The 14529-nt window shown below is 36.9% G+C and overlaps 2 protein-coding genes across 2 annotated transcripts; both read right to left on the bottom strand.

Moving 5' to 3' along the window:
- Positions 1-3555: 3555 nt before the first annotated feature.
- LOC133786025 (uncharacterized) lies at positions 3556-4827 on the bottom strand. Its single transcript, XM_062225237.1, has one exon. It carries the CDS (start codon positions 4825-4827, stop codon positions 3556-3558), a length of 1272 nt encoding a protein of 423 aa, XP_062081221.1.
- A 7880-nt stretch (positions 4828-12707) lies between these two features.
- Positions 12708-13946, bottom strand: LOC133784485 (uncharacterized). The gene is made up of 2 exons (XM_062223812.1): positions 13851-13946; positions 12708-13235 (listed from the first exon to the last, which is right to left on the bottom strand). The coding sequence occupies exons 1-2, from the start codon at positions 13920-13922 to the stop codon at positions 12759-12761; spliced, it is 549 nt and encodes a 182-aa protein (XP_062079796.1). The 5' UTR covers positions 13923-13946; the 3' UTR covers positions 12708-12758.
- Positions 13947-14529: the final 583 nt, after the last annotated feature.

The raw sequence follows: 14529 nt of genomic DNA, 5'->3' as shown, positions 1-14529 counted from the left end.
TTTGAATGGAGTAAACAGCCTTGACTAAGCCCTCAACGTACTCAAAGCTGCTGACTGACCCTATAACATTCAAACTTTACCCTTATTTAATTTAATCCTCCAAAATACTTAATCCTTAATTACCATTCATAACATGTGCTTAAAATCCTATTGGTTGAAGTCTAAACCTTATAATATAATACATATAATCCTTAATATCAGTCACTTTAATCAAACCTTAGGTTATACTTAATATTCTTAAACTATAGATTAAACTTAGAAAATCTATAAGTACTACTACGAGTGTCCAAATAATTCCCGGTCTGAACCAAAAATCCACAGTAACAAAGATAATGCTATAAATACTATCATACTATTATCTATCTTAGCTAAGTAAAGTTCTTGGACTCTACACTGAACCTGTTGAGTTTTGCTCTAGAAATCCATTGCAACAAACCAGGGACGCTAACCATAGTGGTAGTCCAATGCAGCCACTGTTTAATTTCAGCCAACACCTGAAAACTCAACTGACAGATAAAGAATAAATGCTCTCCTCTCTCCTTGCTCATTCCACAAATTGGACAATCCTCATCTGGACAAATATTATATGTGAACAATCTGGTTTTGAGTCTCAATCTATCTAAAACCACAAGCCATAAAATAAATCTATGCTTTGGTATAGACAGTCTATTCCACACTTGTCCTTGCCAATTAATCGCTGGAAATTCAGGACAAAGGCTAGCATATCCCTCTTTGATCAAGTATGTACCTGTTGCAGAGCTTGGGAAGACATTCAGCCCCATCAATTTGTTCTTCACTCTTACAATTTGCTTCCAATACCAGCTGCTGGAAGGAGGAGCCTCATAGGCCCTCCAATCTTCTTCTCCTATATACACTGCATTCACCCATTTCACCCATAATGTGTCCTTTTTAGATTCAATAGCCCAAACATATTTTCCTATTGCCGCCTCATTCCATTCTTTGGTTCTTCTGAACCCCAATCCACCTTCTTTTTTGGTCTTACACAAATCCTCCCAAGCTACTAATCCCGGACCGCTTGAATCCACCCCTTTCCAAAGAAAACTTCTACAGACAGAGTTGACTTTTTGTAGAACTTTCAAAGGGAGAATCATTAGTTGTGACCAATAAGTATGAATAGCAATGAGCACAGAGTTTACCAATGTTACCCGACCTGCATAAGACAAGTTCCTTGAACTCCACACTTTGATTCTTTGCACCATCTTCTCTATCAAAATGTCACATTCAGCAATAGGCAATTTTTTGGCACAAATCGGAATGCCCAAGTAACGAAATGGCAGCTGGCTCCTTCCAAATCCAGAGGCATCCACCACTCTTTGAACTTCACTTTCAGCCATGTTGCAACAATAAAGTTCAGATTTGGCCTCACTTGGTTGTAGACCCGAAGTTTGAGAAAAAAGCTTGAGACCTTGAAGCATACGGTAAATCGATTTAAATTCACCATGACAAAAAAGCAAGACATCATCCGCAAAGCAAAGATGATTCAATTTTAGTTGTTCACATCGATCATGGAACTTAAAATCTTCTTTCTCCCCAACCTTCATCATCACTCTTGATAAATATTCCATGCCCAAGACAAAAAGAAGAGGAGACATTGGGTCTCCTTGACGAAGACCCCTCTTGGCTTCAAAAAACCCATGCAAACTCCCATTAAACATAAGACTAAAACGAGGAGTTCTTACACACATCATAACTAGATCCACAAACTTTTTCGGAAACTTGAAAGCATTCAGCATCTCTTCAATAAAGTCCCATTCAATTGTATCATATGCTTTCCTTATATCTAATTTTATCATGCATTTGGGACGCCTCCCCTTCCTCCCATAATGCCTCACCAAGTCCTGACAAATCATAGTGTTATATGCTATGAATCTACCTTGGACAAACCCACTTTGGTTTTGAGCAATGATATCAGGAAGAATCATTCGCAGTCTAGAGCATATGAGTTTGGTTGCAATCTTGTAAATCACGTTGCAACAAGCTATGGGTCGAAAGTCCAAGACAGAGTTCGGGCAATTACCTTTTGGGATTAATGTCAAGGTGGTTGAATTGATTTCTTTAAGGAGCTTCCCTGTATGCAACCAAGAAAGAACCGCTTCACCCACATCAAGCCCAATCACCTCCCAGTTATCTTGATAAAAGAAGCTACTAAATCCATCTGGTCCAGGCGACTTATTCCCCGGAATATCAAACAGTGCTCTTTTCACATCCTCATGAGAATAGTCGGACAACAATAATCTTGTATGGTTTGCAGTAATAATCGGGTCTAAAGTCACAATTCGTCTACTGACAGCCTTCCTCCCAATGAGTGAACAACCCAGTAAAGTCTTATAAAAGCTTAAAAACACCTCTGTTACTTGCTCAGGTTGATGAATCTTGTTCCCTTGCTGATCATGAATAGAATAAATTCTGTTTAAGGCCCTCCTAGAACGAATGCTAGCATGAAAAATGGCAGAGTTGTCATCTCCATCCTTAAGCCAGGCTATCTTGGCTTTTTGCTGAAGGAAGGAAATAAAAATCTGGTGTGCTGCCTTGTGTTGGGTCCTAGCAGTTTTTTCTTTAATGATCAAATCCGCATTTAGGGGGTCTTTTTGCAATTCTTCTTGGCTGTCCAACAAAGTCTGCCTTAGCCGCACCTCCATAGCCTGTACATCCCCAAACTCATTTTTATTCAGCTGCCTCAACCTTTCCTTGAATGCCTTAAGCTTCTGTACTAGTATGAACATAGGAGCACCTTCAATGCTCATATTCCAAACTTGCTGTAGCTGCTGGGCAAAACCTGGAGCAGTTTTCCAAAAACGAAAGTATCTAAACGGTTTCTTGCCTTGCTGCCCAACCGGATACACCGAAAGCAACGCGGGACAGTGATCAAACTCTCCTTCCGCCATAAACAATACCTCAGCAGTGGGGAATTTATCTAGCCATTTCTGATTAGCTAAAACCCGATCTATTTTGGAGTAAATTCTTGTTTCAGCAGCTTGTTTATTCGACCAAGTAAAGAAACTACCTGTGAACTTCAAATCCTCCAACTCGCAAGCCTCTACACACTCTTTAAAGTCTTTCGAAACCTGCTGCCTTTTGTTCCCCCCGATCCTTTCTTCTACACTCAAAATGTCATTAAAGTCACCTAAAACCAGCCAAGGTGCCTTCAATTCCTTCTCAATCTCTTTCAAATCTTTCCACAAAATTCGTCTATTCTCCTCTTCATTAAAAGCATAGATAAAGGTTGCCATGAAGCTTTCCATTCCCGCTCTCGATTGCACCTCTAGATGCATTAATTGGCTAGTACACTTCTTGATGTTTATAGAAAACATATTGGGGTTCCAACTCACCATTATTCTTCCACCTTTGTGCCAGGCGTTATTGGTAGAAAAACACCATCCCGAGAACATATTTACATATACAGCACCCAACTTGTGAGCCTGTATTTTGGTTTCAAGGAGACCAACAAGACCAACTTGCATCGAGAAAATCAATCTTTTAACCTCCTCCTGTTTTTGGCGCTTATTGATCCCCCTGACATTCCAACACAATATTCTATCCATTCCCCAAGGGAGGCTCCCCCCCTCCCTGTGTACGATCCTCTTCATTCTCAATCTTAGAGCATTCCCCTGTATCTATTAAGACCCCGAAATTATTTGACATTTCAAAACCTGTCCTTTCCTTCACTTCCATCCGGACCCCTTTAACTCCCTTTGTAACTTGTTGAAAGCCATCATCCTCGTGTCCCTCAACTGTTTTGCTGTTTATGTTCGTCGCTGCCTCTTTCTTTTTCACCACCCATGCCTGCTTTGGCACCTCTTTCTTCTTGCACACCGCTGACTTATGCCCCATACCAAAACAATGATCACAAACAATCGGTAGCCACTCATATTTCACCGGCAACACAACTTCCTGATTCAGTTCATTAGTGAACGAAATTTCATCAGGAAAGGATTGGTGTAGCTGCACCTCAATCATCACCCGAGGGAAATTCAATAGCTCTTTGTTCTTGGTCACCTCATCTAGCATTAGAGGAGTTCCTAATTGCCCAACAATTTTGAACAGTGTCCGTTCCCCCCAGTATCTAAGATCCAATCCAGGGATTTGAATCCAAGTTGCTACCGAACAGACATTTGCCTGAGTAAAATCAGTATAGGGATCCCAGGCTTTCATAATAACTGGCTTCTTGTCAAAAAACATATACCCTCCGTGAAGAACCTCATCCCTGGCAGTCACTGAAGTGAATCTAACAATATGAATTCCTTTCGCTAATACTCCCACCTTATGCAATCCTTTATCCTTCCACATTCTGTTAGCAAATCCATCAAAAACATGAAAAGGAATGTTTGCTCCCAGTACATAGCATACTAAGGCAGAATCCCAATAATCGATTTCCTCTTGAATGTCTTCCATATCAATTTTAACCCCAGATGGGCATTTCACTTTTGCTTCAGATTCTCCAAATCTATGATTTAAATTCTGTGTAATCTCCCCAGAGTGAAGAATCGGGGATATAGAAATCTTACCAGATTTAGCCTCAACCTCCGTCTGGTGAGCTCCAACCTCCGACCGAACCTCCTGTTCCTGATGGGCGCGCCCAAAAATGACTCGGGGAGTAATAGCCTCCTGCTCCATTGCCGTCGCAATCCCCTCTCCCTCCGTCTCATCGCCAGAAACAGAGAGTGCTTCCACTCCTATAGCCTCTGCCATCGACTTCGATTTGGCGACCCTATCGGAGGAAGTCGGTCCTTTCTTCCGCAAGGTCTTCATCGTGCTTCGTCGAGTCCCTTGGACGTCGTTCTTCTTCGGTCGGCCGCGACCCGCCATAGCACCAGCAAAGCTGAAGGTCGAGGGTTTTCCTCAGAGAAAACGCCGTATCGTCAGAGAAAACGCACCAGCAAAGCTGAAGGTTGATAATAGCAATGTTGTAGCACCAAAAAAAATTAAGCAAACACAACATAAAACAAATCATGGTAATGAAGCAAGATTAAGGAAGAAAATTAAGCCCCATGATATATATACTTCGTTACCTCAACAGTGAAAAAAGAAGAAGAAGAAGAACATCAAACAAACAAAGTACAATAATTGAAATAAAACAATGAAGAACAAAAAATTAATAAACCCACGAAGTATATAACCCAAAAAATCACCCACCAACAGAACGAGGGAGAGAGAGATCTTTACCTGCACCAACGAGTCTCCGAGTCCACGTCGTCGAGCCTCCGGCAGTCCCGCTAAGCCTCTGTCAGCCCCGTCGACCTCCACCGTGGTTGAAGCCTCGTCTATCCCCTCGCCGTCGTAGTTGAGGGAGCAGGAGAGAGAGAGAGAGAGAAGGAGAGGGATCGGGGAAGGGTGAGTGAGGAGACCAGCTTAGAGACAGGGTTTTTAGATTAGAGGAAAAAAATGAGAGCTTTGGGTTTAGGTCTAGAGAATAGAACGGGAAGAGAGGGAAAAGGAAAGTATAACAATTTCCTAACCCGCCTTTTTTTTTTACTATTCATCATTTACCGCTTTTATTTTTACATTAGATAGTATAATGCTTTTTTAATAAAGTTATATTTATGTTTTATGGAATGGGGTATTTGGTGTAGTGATATCGCCTGGGCCATTATGCCCGAGGCAATCGTGCAACGTTTCGTGTTTTCCGTATCTTCGTACTGCGATATATCGCCCCCTATAGCTGCGATATATCGGCATACGCTGAATATTTAAACACGAAATTACACATTTTTAGCTTAATTTGAATTGAGTAAACAGCCTTGACTAAGCCCTCTAACGTTTTCAAAGCTGCTGACTGACCTTAGAGTATTCAAATTTTAACCTTAATAAATTTAATCCTCAAAATACTTAATCATTAATAAACCGATACATAACATGTGCTATTATCTTATTGGTTCTTATCTAAACCTTATAGTATAATAAATATTATCCTTAATATCAGTCATATTAATCAAACCTTAGGTTAAAATTAATATTCCTAAACTATAGGTTAAACTTAGAAAATCTACAAGTACTACTATGAGTGTCCAAATAAATCCCGGTCTGAACCAAAAATCCACAGTTATAAAGATAATACTATTATTACTATTATACTACTATCTAACTTAGCTAAGTAAAGTTCTTGGACTCTACACTAAGGTACTCTTATTCTTTATGTCTAGTTCTCTAAAACTCTTTAGTTTTCTTTAGTTCCTTTTATTCAGATCCTAACTTTTGATATTGGTTTTTGATTAGGTTCTTGAAACTAAAAGACCTTTCTTGGTAAGTTCTTCTTAAAGGTTTAGTTTCCACATTTATTCTTTTCTGTTTAGGAATACTCACCATTTTTAGTGTTCCAAGTCCCGCATTTTGTTCTCAAATATCACAATTTTGGTAAGGAAAATATGATAGAATTTTATATGTTTATATGATATGTTATGCTATCTTATGTTACATTATGTATAGTATATTTATAGACCTTGGGCATATAACTTGTCTAGCTAGCAAGCCCCAATAACTTATGGGCATATGACTTGCTTGGCTAGCAAGCCCCACAAATCCATTGGGCATATGACTTGCTTAGTTAACAAGCCCCAAGTAGTATAATGGCCATTGTACGTAGTAGTATATGACGTATGTTTATAGTATATGTTTATGATATGTTTATAGTATATGTTTATGATATAATTTTATGTATATGTTTATGTTGTTAGTAGTTTTTCCTTGCTGGGCATTAGGCTCACTCCTTTACTTTTAGTATGATGCAGGAAAATAGATACAAAGGCAGAAGGATTCTTGGAAGCTTGGCGTGTGTGTTGAGATGAATGGAGTGGATAGGCTGCGTGTCGATTCGAGGACGTCATTTTTTTTAGTCTATTTACATTACGTTTTTATGTATTTTTCCGCATTTAGCTTTGTAAACAATTTCATTTTAAGTTATGTTTTATTTGAAAACAATGATCTCATTTATGTATCACAAATATTATTTTACAGTTTTCAATAAAGTTATGAATTTTTCTCATGTATGTTCTCTTCAAAGTACTAGTTATGTCTAGTAGGTTTAATGATCTAAGTCTTAGAAATAGTTGGGTCATTACAGGACCTTACAGGCTTTCTTTGCAAGTCTTCCCAGAGAGGTCTCCTAGGCATTATTTCGGCTCGAATGACCATTAAATGGCCACTATCGTCGACATCTCGAGCTCTAGCGACTTCTAAGTTAAACCTTGTGAGGTAACCTTTTAGTGACTCATTTGGCCATTGCCGGACATTGGTCAAGGCTGAAGCCTCGGGTCTAATGCCGATCATGTCTTTGAATTGTTTCTTAAAATCTCTCGACAGTTGATCCCAGGAGGCAATCGAATGTCTCTTATATTTTTCAAACCAGTTTTTTACTGGTCCCGTGAGAGAGGCTGGGAATAACATACACCTGAGCTCGTAGCCCACATTGTTGGCTCGCATAATTGTGTTGAATGTGCTCAAGTGGCTTTTATGGATATGAATTTCCATCGAATGGCGGGACATGAGGAAATCTAAATCCTTGAGGAAATGGGGTGTTAGAGATATGTGGGGCAAAGGGCTCGAGTTCCTCATCGAACTTTTCGTCTTGTTCCCGACTATGTTCGTTCTGTAAGAGCCTGAATGCTCTATCCAATTGCTTAATCCTCTCTTGAACTGGATCTACAGGAGGCCTGGCCTAAACTGGAGGGAGCTAGTTATCGTTGATTACAACTCCAGTTCCCCGTCTTGGTGCAGGATTGTGCATCGGCTGCTTGCGACCGTTCAGATGATCTCGTAGATCTGGATTCGGGGAATTATCACCCCCCCCCCCCATTATGGTTTAAGTGTTCTCGTAATTCAGGGTGATCTCCTCTATTCCCGGCATTCCTTGGCTCTGAGTCATAAATGCTCATAGACCTAGTGTAATCCAAGCTTTCACTTACGTAGCTCGTCGATCGGTGATTACGAGGTGGATCCCCTGCTAGTCTCCTTGTCCCAGTAGCTCGTGACCGCGACATTTGGCTTCTAGTAGGTTGAGGAGCCCTATGATCTCACGCAGTCTCTCCATTTCTATGCCCCCACCCAGCCTGTCGATCCCTATTTTGAGGGGCAGGTCGCGGAGCATCTTGAATTGGTGAGGGATGCCTTATTGGTTATTGTGGGTGTCTTATGGAAGACGGTGGATGTCTCCCATTGTTGGGCTTGGAAGGTCTCGAATTTTCCAAGTTAGGTTTTGGGACATTTTGCGCTACACCAAGATTTGGGTCCAAGCCACCAAGGGGGCTCGGTTATCCCCCATCCCCGTGTGTGTTGCTACAGTCAGGTTGGCAGTGGCCTCAGCCTGAGCCCCCTCTGAGGTCTTGGGGGAACAGGAGGGGATGTCGTGGCGGTGATTGTTCCACTCTCCAGGTGGCTGCATTCTTTCGAGGACGTCCCCTGGGCCTACGAGGTGGGGCCTGAGTGTCCTGGGGAGGAGGAGGTGGGGCCTGAGCCGTCTGTGCCTCAGCTGCTAGCCTGGCTAACTCTTCATTGCGTTTTGTAGCTTCTACCAATTGCTTATGCAGTTGGAAATTTTCGAGTTCCACTATTGGAACATATCCTCGTCGACCCTGGGGGCAGGTGGTCCCCGGGATCAAAATTCACCATAGGCTGCTTTCCAGGCTGTCGTGGGTATTCATCTTCATTTATAATTTCTTTCTCAGGTATATTGGGATCATTTGCAACCGTTGCTAATTGGAGAGGCTCTTTGACTAGACAGATTCACGCACTGTTTAATGGCTCTCAGTGAAAGCACCAAACTGTTGACGCCATTTTTTGTCAACTTAAAAAGGAGAGCAATTAAACAAGAATATATCAGAGGAAATGAAATAAGAAGATGAAAACAAGATCTTTTTACGTGGTTCAGCAATTAAAAATCTGCCTAGTCCACGAGTCTATATTATTAGTTCTTTGGAGTTTCCTGAAAACTTTCAGAGAATAGTTGCCCAGAGTTTTCTCTCCAAATCTCAAGATTTCGGTCTTTTACAAATGGGGTTTTCTTCTCTATTTATAGAGAAGGTTTCAGAATTCATTCCCACATATTTCAGGAAGAGATTCTGTGAATCAAATGATATAATGCCACTTAATCCATTATTTTCTACGTGCATGATATTATCTCATAGAATGTGAGATGGGATAACTAATTACATCATATCCTTCAACATAGGGATTTTACAACAATAAATACATTCACACGTAACCGACTAGTTTAGAAATTGGGCTTATTATGCCTTCGAGATTATTTTTCAATCACGAGCTCGCCATTCTTGATTCGCATTTGCTCCCAACAAGTTATTGATTGAGTCATCATATTCGAGCTTGTGCCTCTCGAGCTCGGATCATCTTGTCTGATGGCAAGAGATACATCAGGGAATATATACAAGTGTTGAACCCTTTGTTGTTGCGAGCTTACCTCATAAGACGGGAGGATCATATGAGGACTGTGCATATTTCGAGCTTATACCTAATGAGCCAAAATTTCGGGATCATAATTCCTAATACTCGAAATCTGGGTGTAACAATTTATTTAATTAATCATTATTAATTTTTAACACATTTATCAAATAAAATTATCAATTTCTATGTTCAAATAATTTAATACTAGTTAATATTAGATAATTTTATTTAATAAACAAATTAATAATTTATCTTAAAATAATTTATTATTTATTTAATTATTCATTATTAATTTTTAAAACTTTTATTAAATAAAATTATCAATTTCTATGTTCAAATAATTTAATACTAGTTAATATTAGATAATATTATTTAATAAACAAATTAATAATTTTTCCTAAAATAATTTATCATTTAATTACTAATTTTTCAAAATTTTATTAAATATAATTATCAATTTCTATATTCAACTAATTTATAACTATTTAATATTAGATAATGTTATTTAATAAAAAATTACATTAAATTATTTAATTAGATAATGTTATATCAAACTTATTATTTAAATAATTAAAAAATAAATTATTATTTATTTAATTATTTATTCATAATTTTTTAATTTGTTATAATAATAATAATAATTTTACAAATTAATTATTATTTAAATTTTAGACAAATTAATTTTTTAAATAATTAGATAAATTTTATTAATCTTTTTCATTTATTATTTCATTATTAATATTTTAAAATTATCATTTCTGTGTCGAAATCCCTATAATTGATGGTTGTAGTCAAAAGCTATCAATCATATGCATACCGAGACAAAAAAAAAAGTTAACTTCTAATTAAATACTAATTAATTTTTCTTAATAATTTTCAATCAATTATAATAATACTAATTAACTAAGTTAAATAATATTCATTACAATTTTCATAATGTTCACATAACATATAACAAAAAAAAAATCAAACTACTTTACTTAATAAAATTTCACAAAAAATTTGACAGCATAACACACTACTAAAAAACTGGGTTTTCTTGACACCCAACCACGACAGTCAGCTTAACAGGACTCTATGCCGACAGTTAAAAACTGTAGGCATAGAGACTAACGCCGATAGCTAATAACTGTCACCGTTGCTTTTGACTGTCGCTATTGACCCCAACAACGACAGTTAATTCGAGACCAATGCCGACAGTTAAAATGTGTATCTATTGACCCCAACGCCAACAGTTAATTCTAGACCAATACTAACAGTTAAAAGGTGTCGCTATTGAGCCCAACGCCGACAGTTAATTTGAGACCAATGCTGATAGTTAAAAGGTGTCGCTATTGACCCCAACGCCGACAGTTAATAAAACTCCAATGCTGATAGTCATAAAATGTCGCCAAAATTCAAATAAAAATTTATAATTAATGAATAGTATAACTTTAAAAATATAAACTAAATTATGTAAATATATATTTATAAAAAGTAATACGATCATTTCAAAAAATTTTAAATCCTGCACTCTAAAAATCCCAAAACATTTATTATAAAATATATAGTTTTTTTTTAAAAAAAAATTGACATCATAACAACTTAAATTTGACCTATCCCAAAATTTAAAATCTTCAAACAACAAACCTAAAATAACTAGAACAACAAAATATTTATTAAAATAATATTACAAACACAAATGAACATAAACCATAATATGATTAATACAAAAATATAATAAAACACATACATTAATAATCTGATTTTTTTCTTTCAAAAGTTTGATGCTCTGCTAAAAAAATAAAGCAACATACTAATATTTTTTTAATTATAAATTTTTTGATAATCAAATCTCATTCTTTTAACAATAAATTAAATACAATATATTACAACACAGAAATCTATTTTTTTAATAAATATTATGAAACCAATATCATTAAAAAAAATACATACACTGGTGGTGGTCCGAAACTCCGGCGTGGGGGGTTCTGAACATAAATACAAATAATTAAAATAAAATAAAAACTACATACAAAAAATTAAAATTAAAAAATGAATACAATATATACCTCATAACTTGGGTTGTGCATGGTGGTGGTGGTGCTTGGACAGTGAGGTCTTAGAGAGTGAGAGAGGGGCGGTGGTGGGGCAGTGTTGCCTTGTGTCTGAGAGAGAAGAGAAACTTGCGTGTGAGAGAGAAGAAAAGAGAAATGAGAGATGTGTTGCTTGCGTCTGAGAGAGAAGAGAAGAGAAATGAGAGACGTGAAAGGGACGAACGGAACGATATGAAATTTTTTTAATATGCAAGATTATTATCGGTGGGACTCACTGCTATTAATATTATCCCGCCGCTAATAGTATTATTAGCGGTGGATATTTCGCGGCTAAAAATGGTGATTACCCGCCACTATTAGTAATAGCAACGGATAGTCCGCCTCTACTAAAGGAAAATACCCGCCGCTAATATTTTTAAAATTGAAAACCCTTTTGTTTCCCAGGCAGTTCTTTGGTATATTAGCGGCAGACTACCTACCGCTAATAATTGGTAAGTCCGCCATTAATAAAAAAAAATTAATTTTTTTTTATATTTCTACATTATTAGCAGTGGACCCAGTAGTCTGTCACTAATAACTTGTACAGTACTGGCGAACAAAGTCCGCCTCTAATTTCAGACTTTCTTGTAATGTATACTACTTAACATCTAATCACTACAAAAAAGGAGACTTTTGCCGGCGCAAATTTGCGCCGGCAAAAGTATGGTTTTGCGCCGGCAAAAACTATGGAGTTTTTGCCGACGCAATTTTGCGCCGGCAAAGAATTGCGTCGTATCTCCGTCGCTAATGTCACTTTTGCCGACGCAAATATAATGCGCCGGCAATGGACTTTTTTGGCGACGAAAAAATACGCCGGTGAAAATATAAATGCGCCGGTAAAAAAATCTGTCACGATATTGTGGAAAACACTTTTAGCGGCGCAATAATGCGCCGGCAATAGTTTAATTTTTTAGTGGCGCATTTTTGCGCCGGTAAAAGTGTATATGTGAAGGTAAGATTGAAACTCTTTGCCGACGTAATTTTGCGCCGGTAAAAGTATTTTTAAAATAATAATTTGTATTAAATTATTAATATTATTTTCAATATATTAATATTAATTAATAATTTTCAATTTTAATATATTAATAATTATTTAATTTTTTAGTAATATTATTTAATTATAAATAAAAATAAAATTAAAATTTTATAAATAAATAAACAAAAAATTACAACTATTAATATTTATTGTCTCCACCAAACATTAAAATATAAAAGTAATTTAGTAAAATAAATGTCTCATAAATTAAATTTTAAATAAATAGAAAAAAAGTTCTACAAATGAGTACTGGCCGCCTCATCATTCCCGCCCCCATCAGCATCATCGTCCTCGTCCGAATCCTGGTCTGGTAAGTCAACAGTAAAACCAGGAGCCAATTGACCAACCTGCTTCAACAAAGCACTGAGCAGGAGATCTTGACGCCGTTGACGACTCTCAAGTTTAGTCGTATGCTTCTTTAGGTTCTGATTTTCTAGCATAATGTCCTGATTTTGCTGCAAAATGGTGTCCACTTCAGGTGGCAATTGCCCGGACATTTGAGAAGTTGACGAAGATGCTGCCCTCTTTGCGCCAATTGCCTTCAACCTAGGCAACCCCCCAAACCCTTTCTTATAACGCGAGCGGGGTCCAAGGACATCCGTGACAATATCCATATCAGGCGGGAAATGACCGTCGACATTATCGCCGACACAAGAAGCAGCAGATGATGCAGGGGCCGTACTCTGCGATGCTCGACGTTCGGTCATCTCATTCTGCACAATAAAAAGCACGTATTTCGAATTCCAATATAACATTATTTGAAAACCTAACTTATAAATTTTTAATATAACAACATATAAAATATAACTTTATTATCTATCTGCCAACATCCTATCATTAATGACTACAGACCAGTGACTGAAAAAGAATGTAATTAATTTTGTTCCCGTATCAGGGAGCAAGTGGGCTAAAGTAAATTTGGTCATGAAAATCCATATCTGAATCAAAATCATGAAGATGTTGTTGATATATACGGTAAGTGCAGTTAATTCCATTAATGAGGAATTTACGTCTCCAAACATATACATCAACTATATTTACATGTTTTTGATTCAGATATGGATTTTCATGACCAAATTTACTTTAGTCCACAAGCTCCCTGATACGGGGACAACATTAATTACATTCTTTTTTTATCTTAGTCCACAATCATTAATCATAAAAATATTGGCACATAGATTATAAAGATTTCATTGTTAAAAATTTAATTAATAATTAATAAATAATTACTAATTGACAACAACAATTAATAATTAATATTTATTAATTATTTACTAAACTTTTTTAAAGTTAAATGATCATAAATTAGTTAAGGTTATGCAACTTACATGTTTTGTCGCCGCTGCATCACTAATCCACTTATCCTTCTTCTTGTGCAGGTGCTCGAATGTGTCGATCATGCTCGGGAGCTGGCCAGTAGATGGGTCCATCTAAAAAAGCAAATTATTTAAACATTGTGACATTTATAATATTTTCGTAAATGTAAGGATATAAGTTATTATAATTTACGTGATCATAAACATGGGCAACGATGGATTTGGAACCGTGTCCTCCTGGTATGGTCATTTTAGCTCGAGCTTCTTTATTTTTCTTCGATATACGCTTCAAAAAGAAAACAGTACTCATTAATCTAAATTGTAATTTTATAATTAAAAATTAATGTAAAATGTACGGCATACCTGGTGAGAATCAGAAACCCAAAAATCACACAGAACTGCCCAATCAGAAGAAGTGATCGACACAAAAGGTTTTGACTTCGCTCTCTCATTGTCCACCTCTCCTCCAACATCTACCCAGTGTTTCTTCATCGTGTGGCGCCAATCAGTCAGATGTTTTTGCATTTGTCTTACCATGGCATCGTTGATTACTGGATTGTCTTCTGGATAAATGAATTTTTCCTAAAATCACAATTAAAATTGGAATTTGTTAAAATATTTTGAAGATAGACAAAATATTTAATAATGAGTTATTAAAGGTTTAAAGAATGCTTACAGATAGTCTCTTTCG

Source organism: Humulus lupulus, chromosome 6, assembly GCF_963169125.1.
Source record: "Humulus lupulus chromosome 6, drHumLupu1.1, whole genome shotgun sequence".
NCBI classification, from domain to species: Eukaryota; Viridiplantae; Streptophyta; class Magnoliopsida; order Rosales; family Cannabaceae; genus Humulus; species Humulus lupulus.
Note: the sequence above shows the minus strand (reverse complement) of the source record. Positions and strands in the feature narration are given on the sequence as shown.

Bases quoted from the DNA above. Each gene is read 5' to 3' on its own strand.
- LOC133786025 (XM_062225237.1), bottom strand. From the start codon at position 4,827: ATGGCGGGTCGCGGCCGACCGAAGAAGAACGACGTCCAAGGGACTCGA.
- LOC133784485 (XM_062223812.1), bottom strand. From the start codon at position 13,922: ATGATCGACACATTCGAGCACCTGCACAAGAAGAAGGATAAGTGGATT. The intron at 13,236-13,850 runs GTAAGTTGCATA...TTTATTGTGCAG, and splicing joins ATGCAGCGGCGACAAAACAT to AATGAGATGACCGAACGTCG.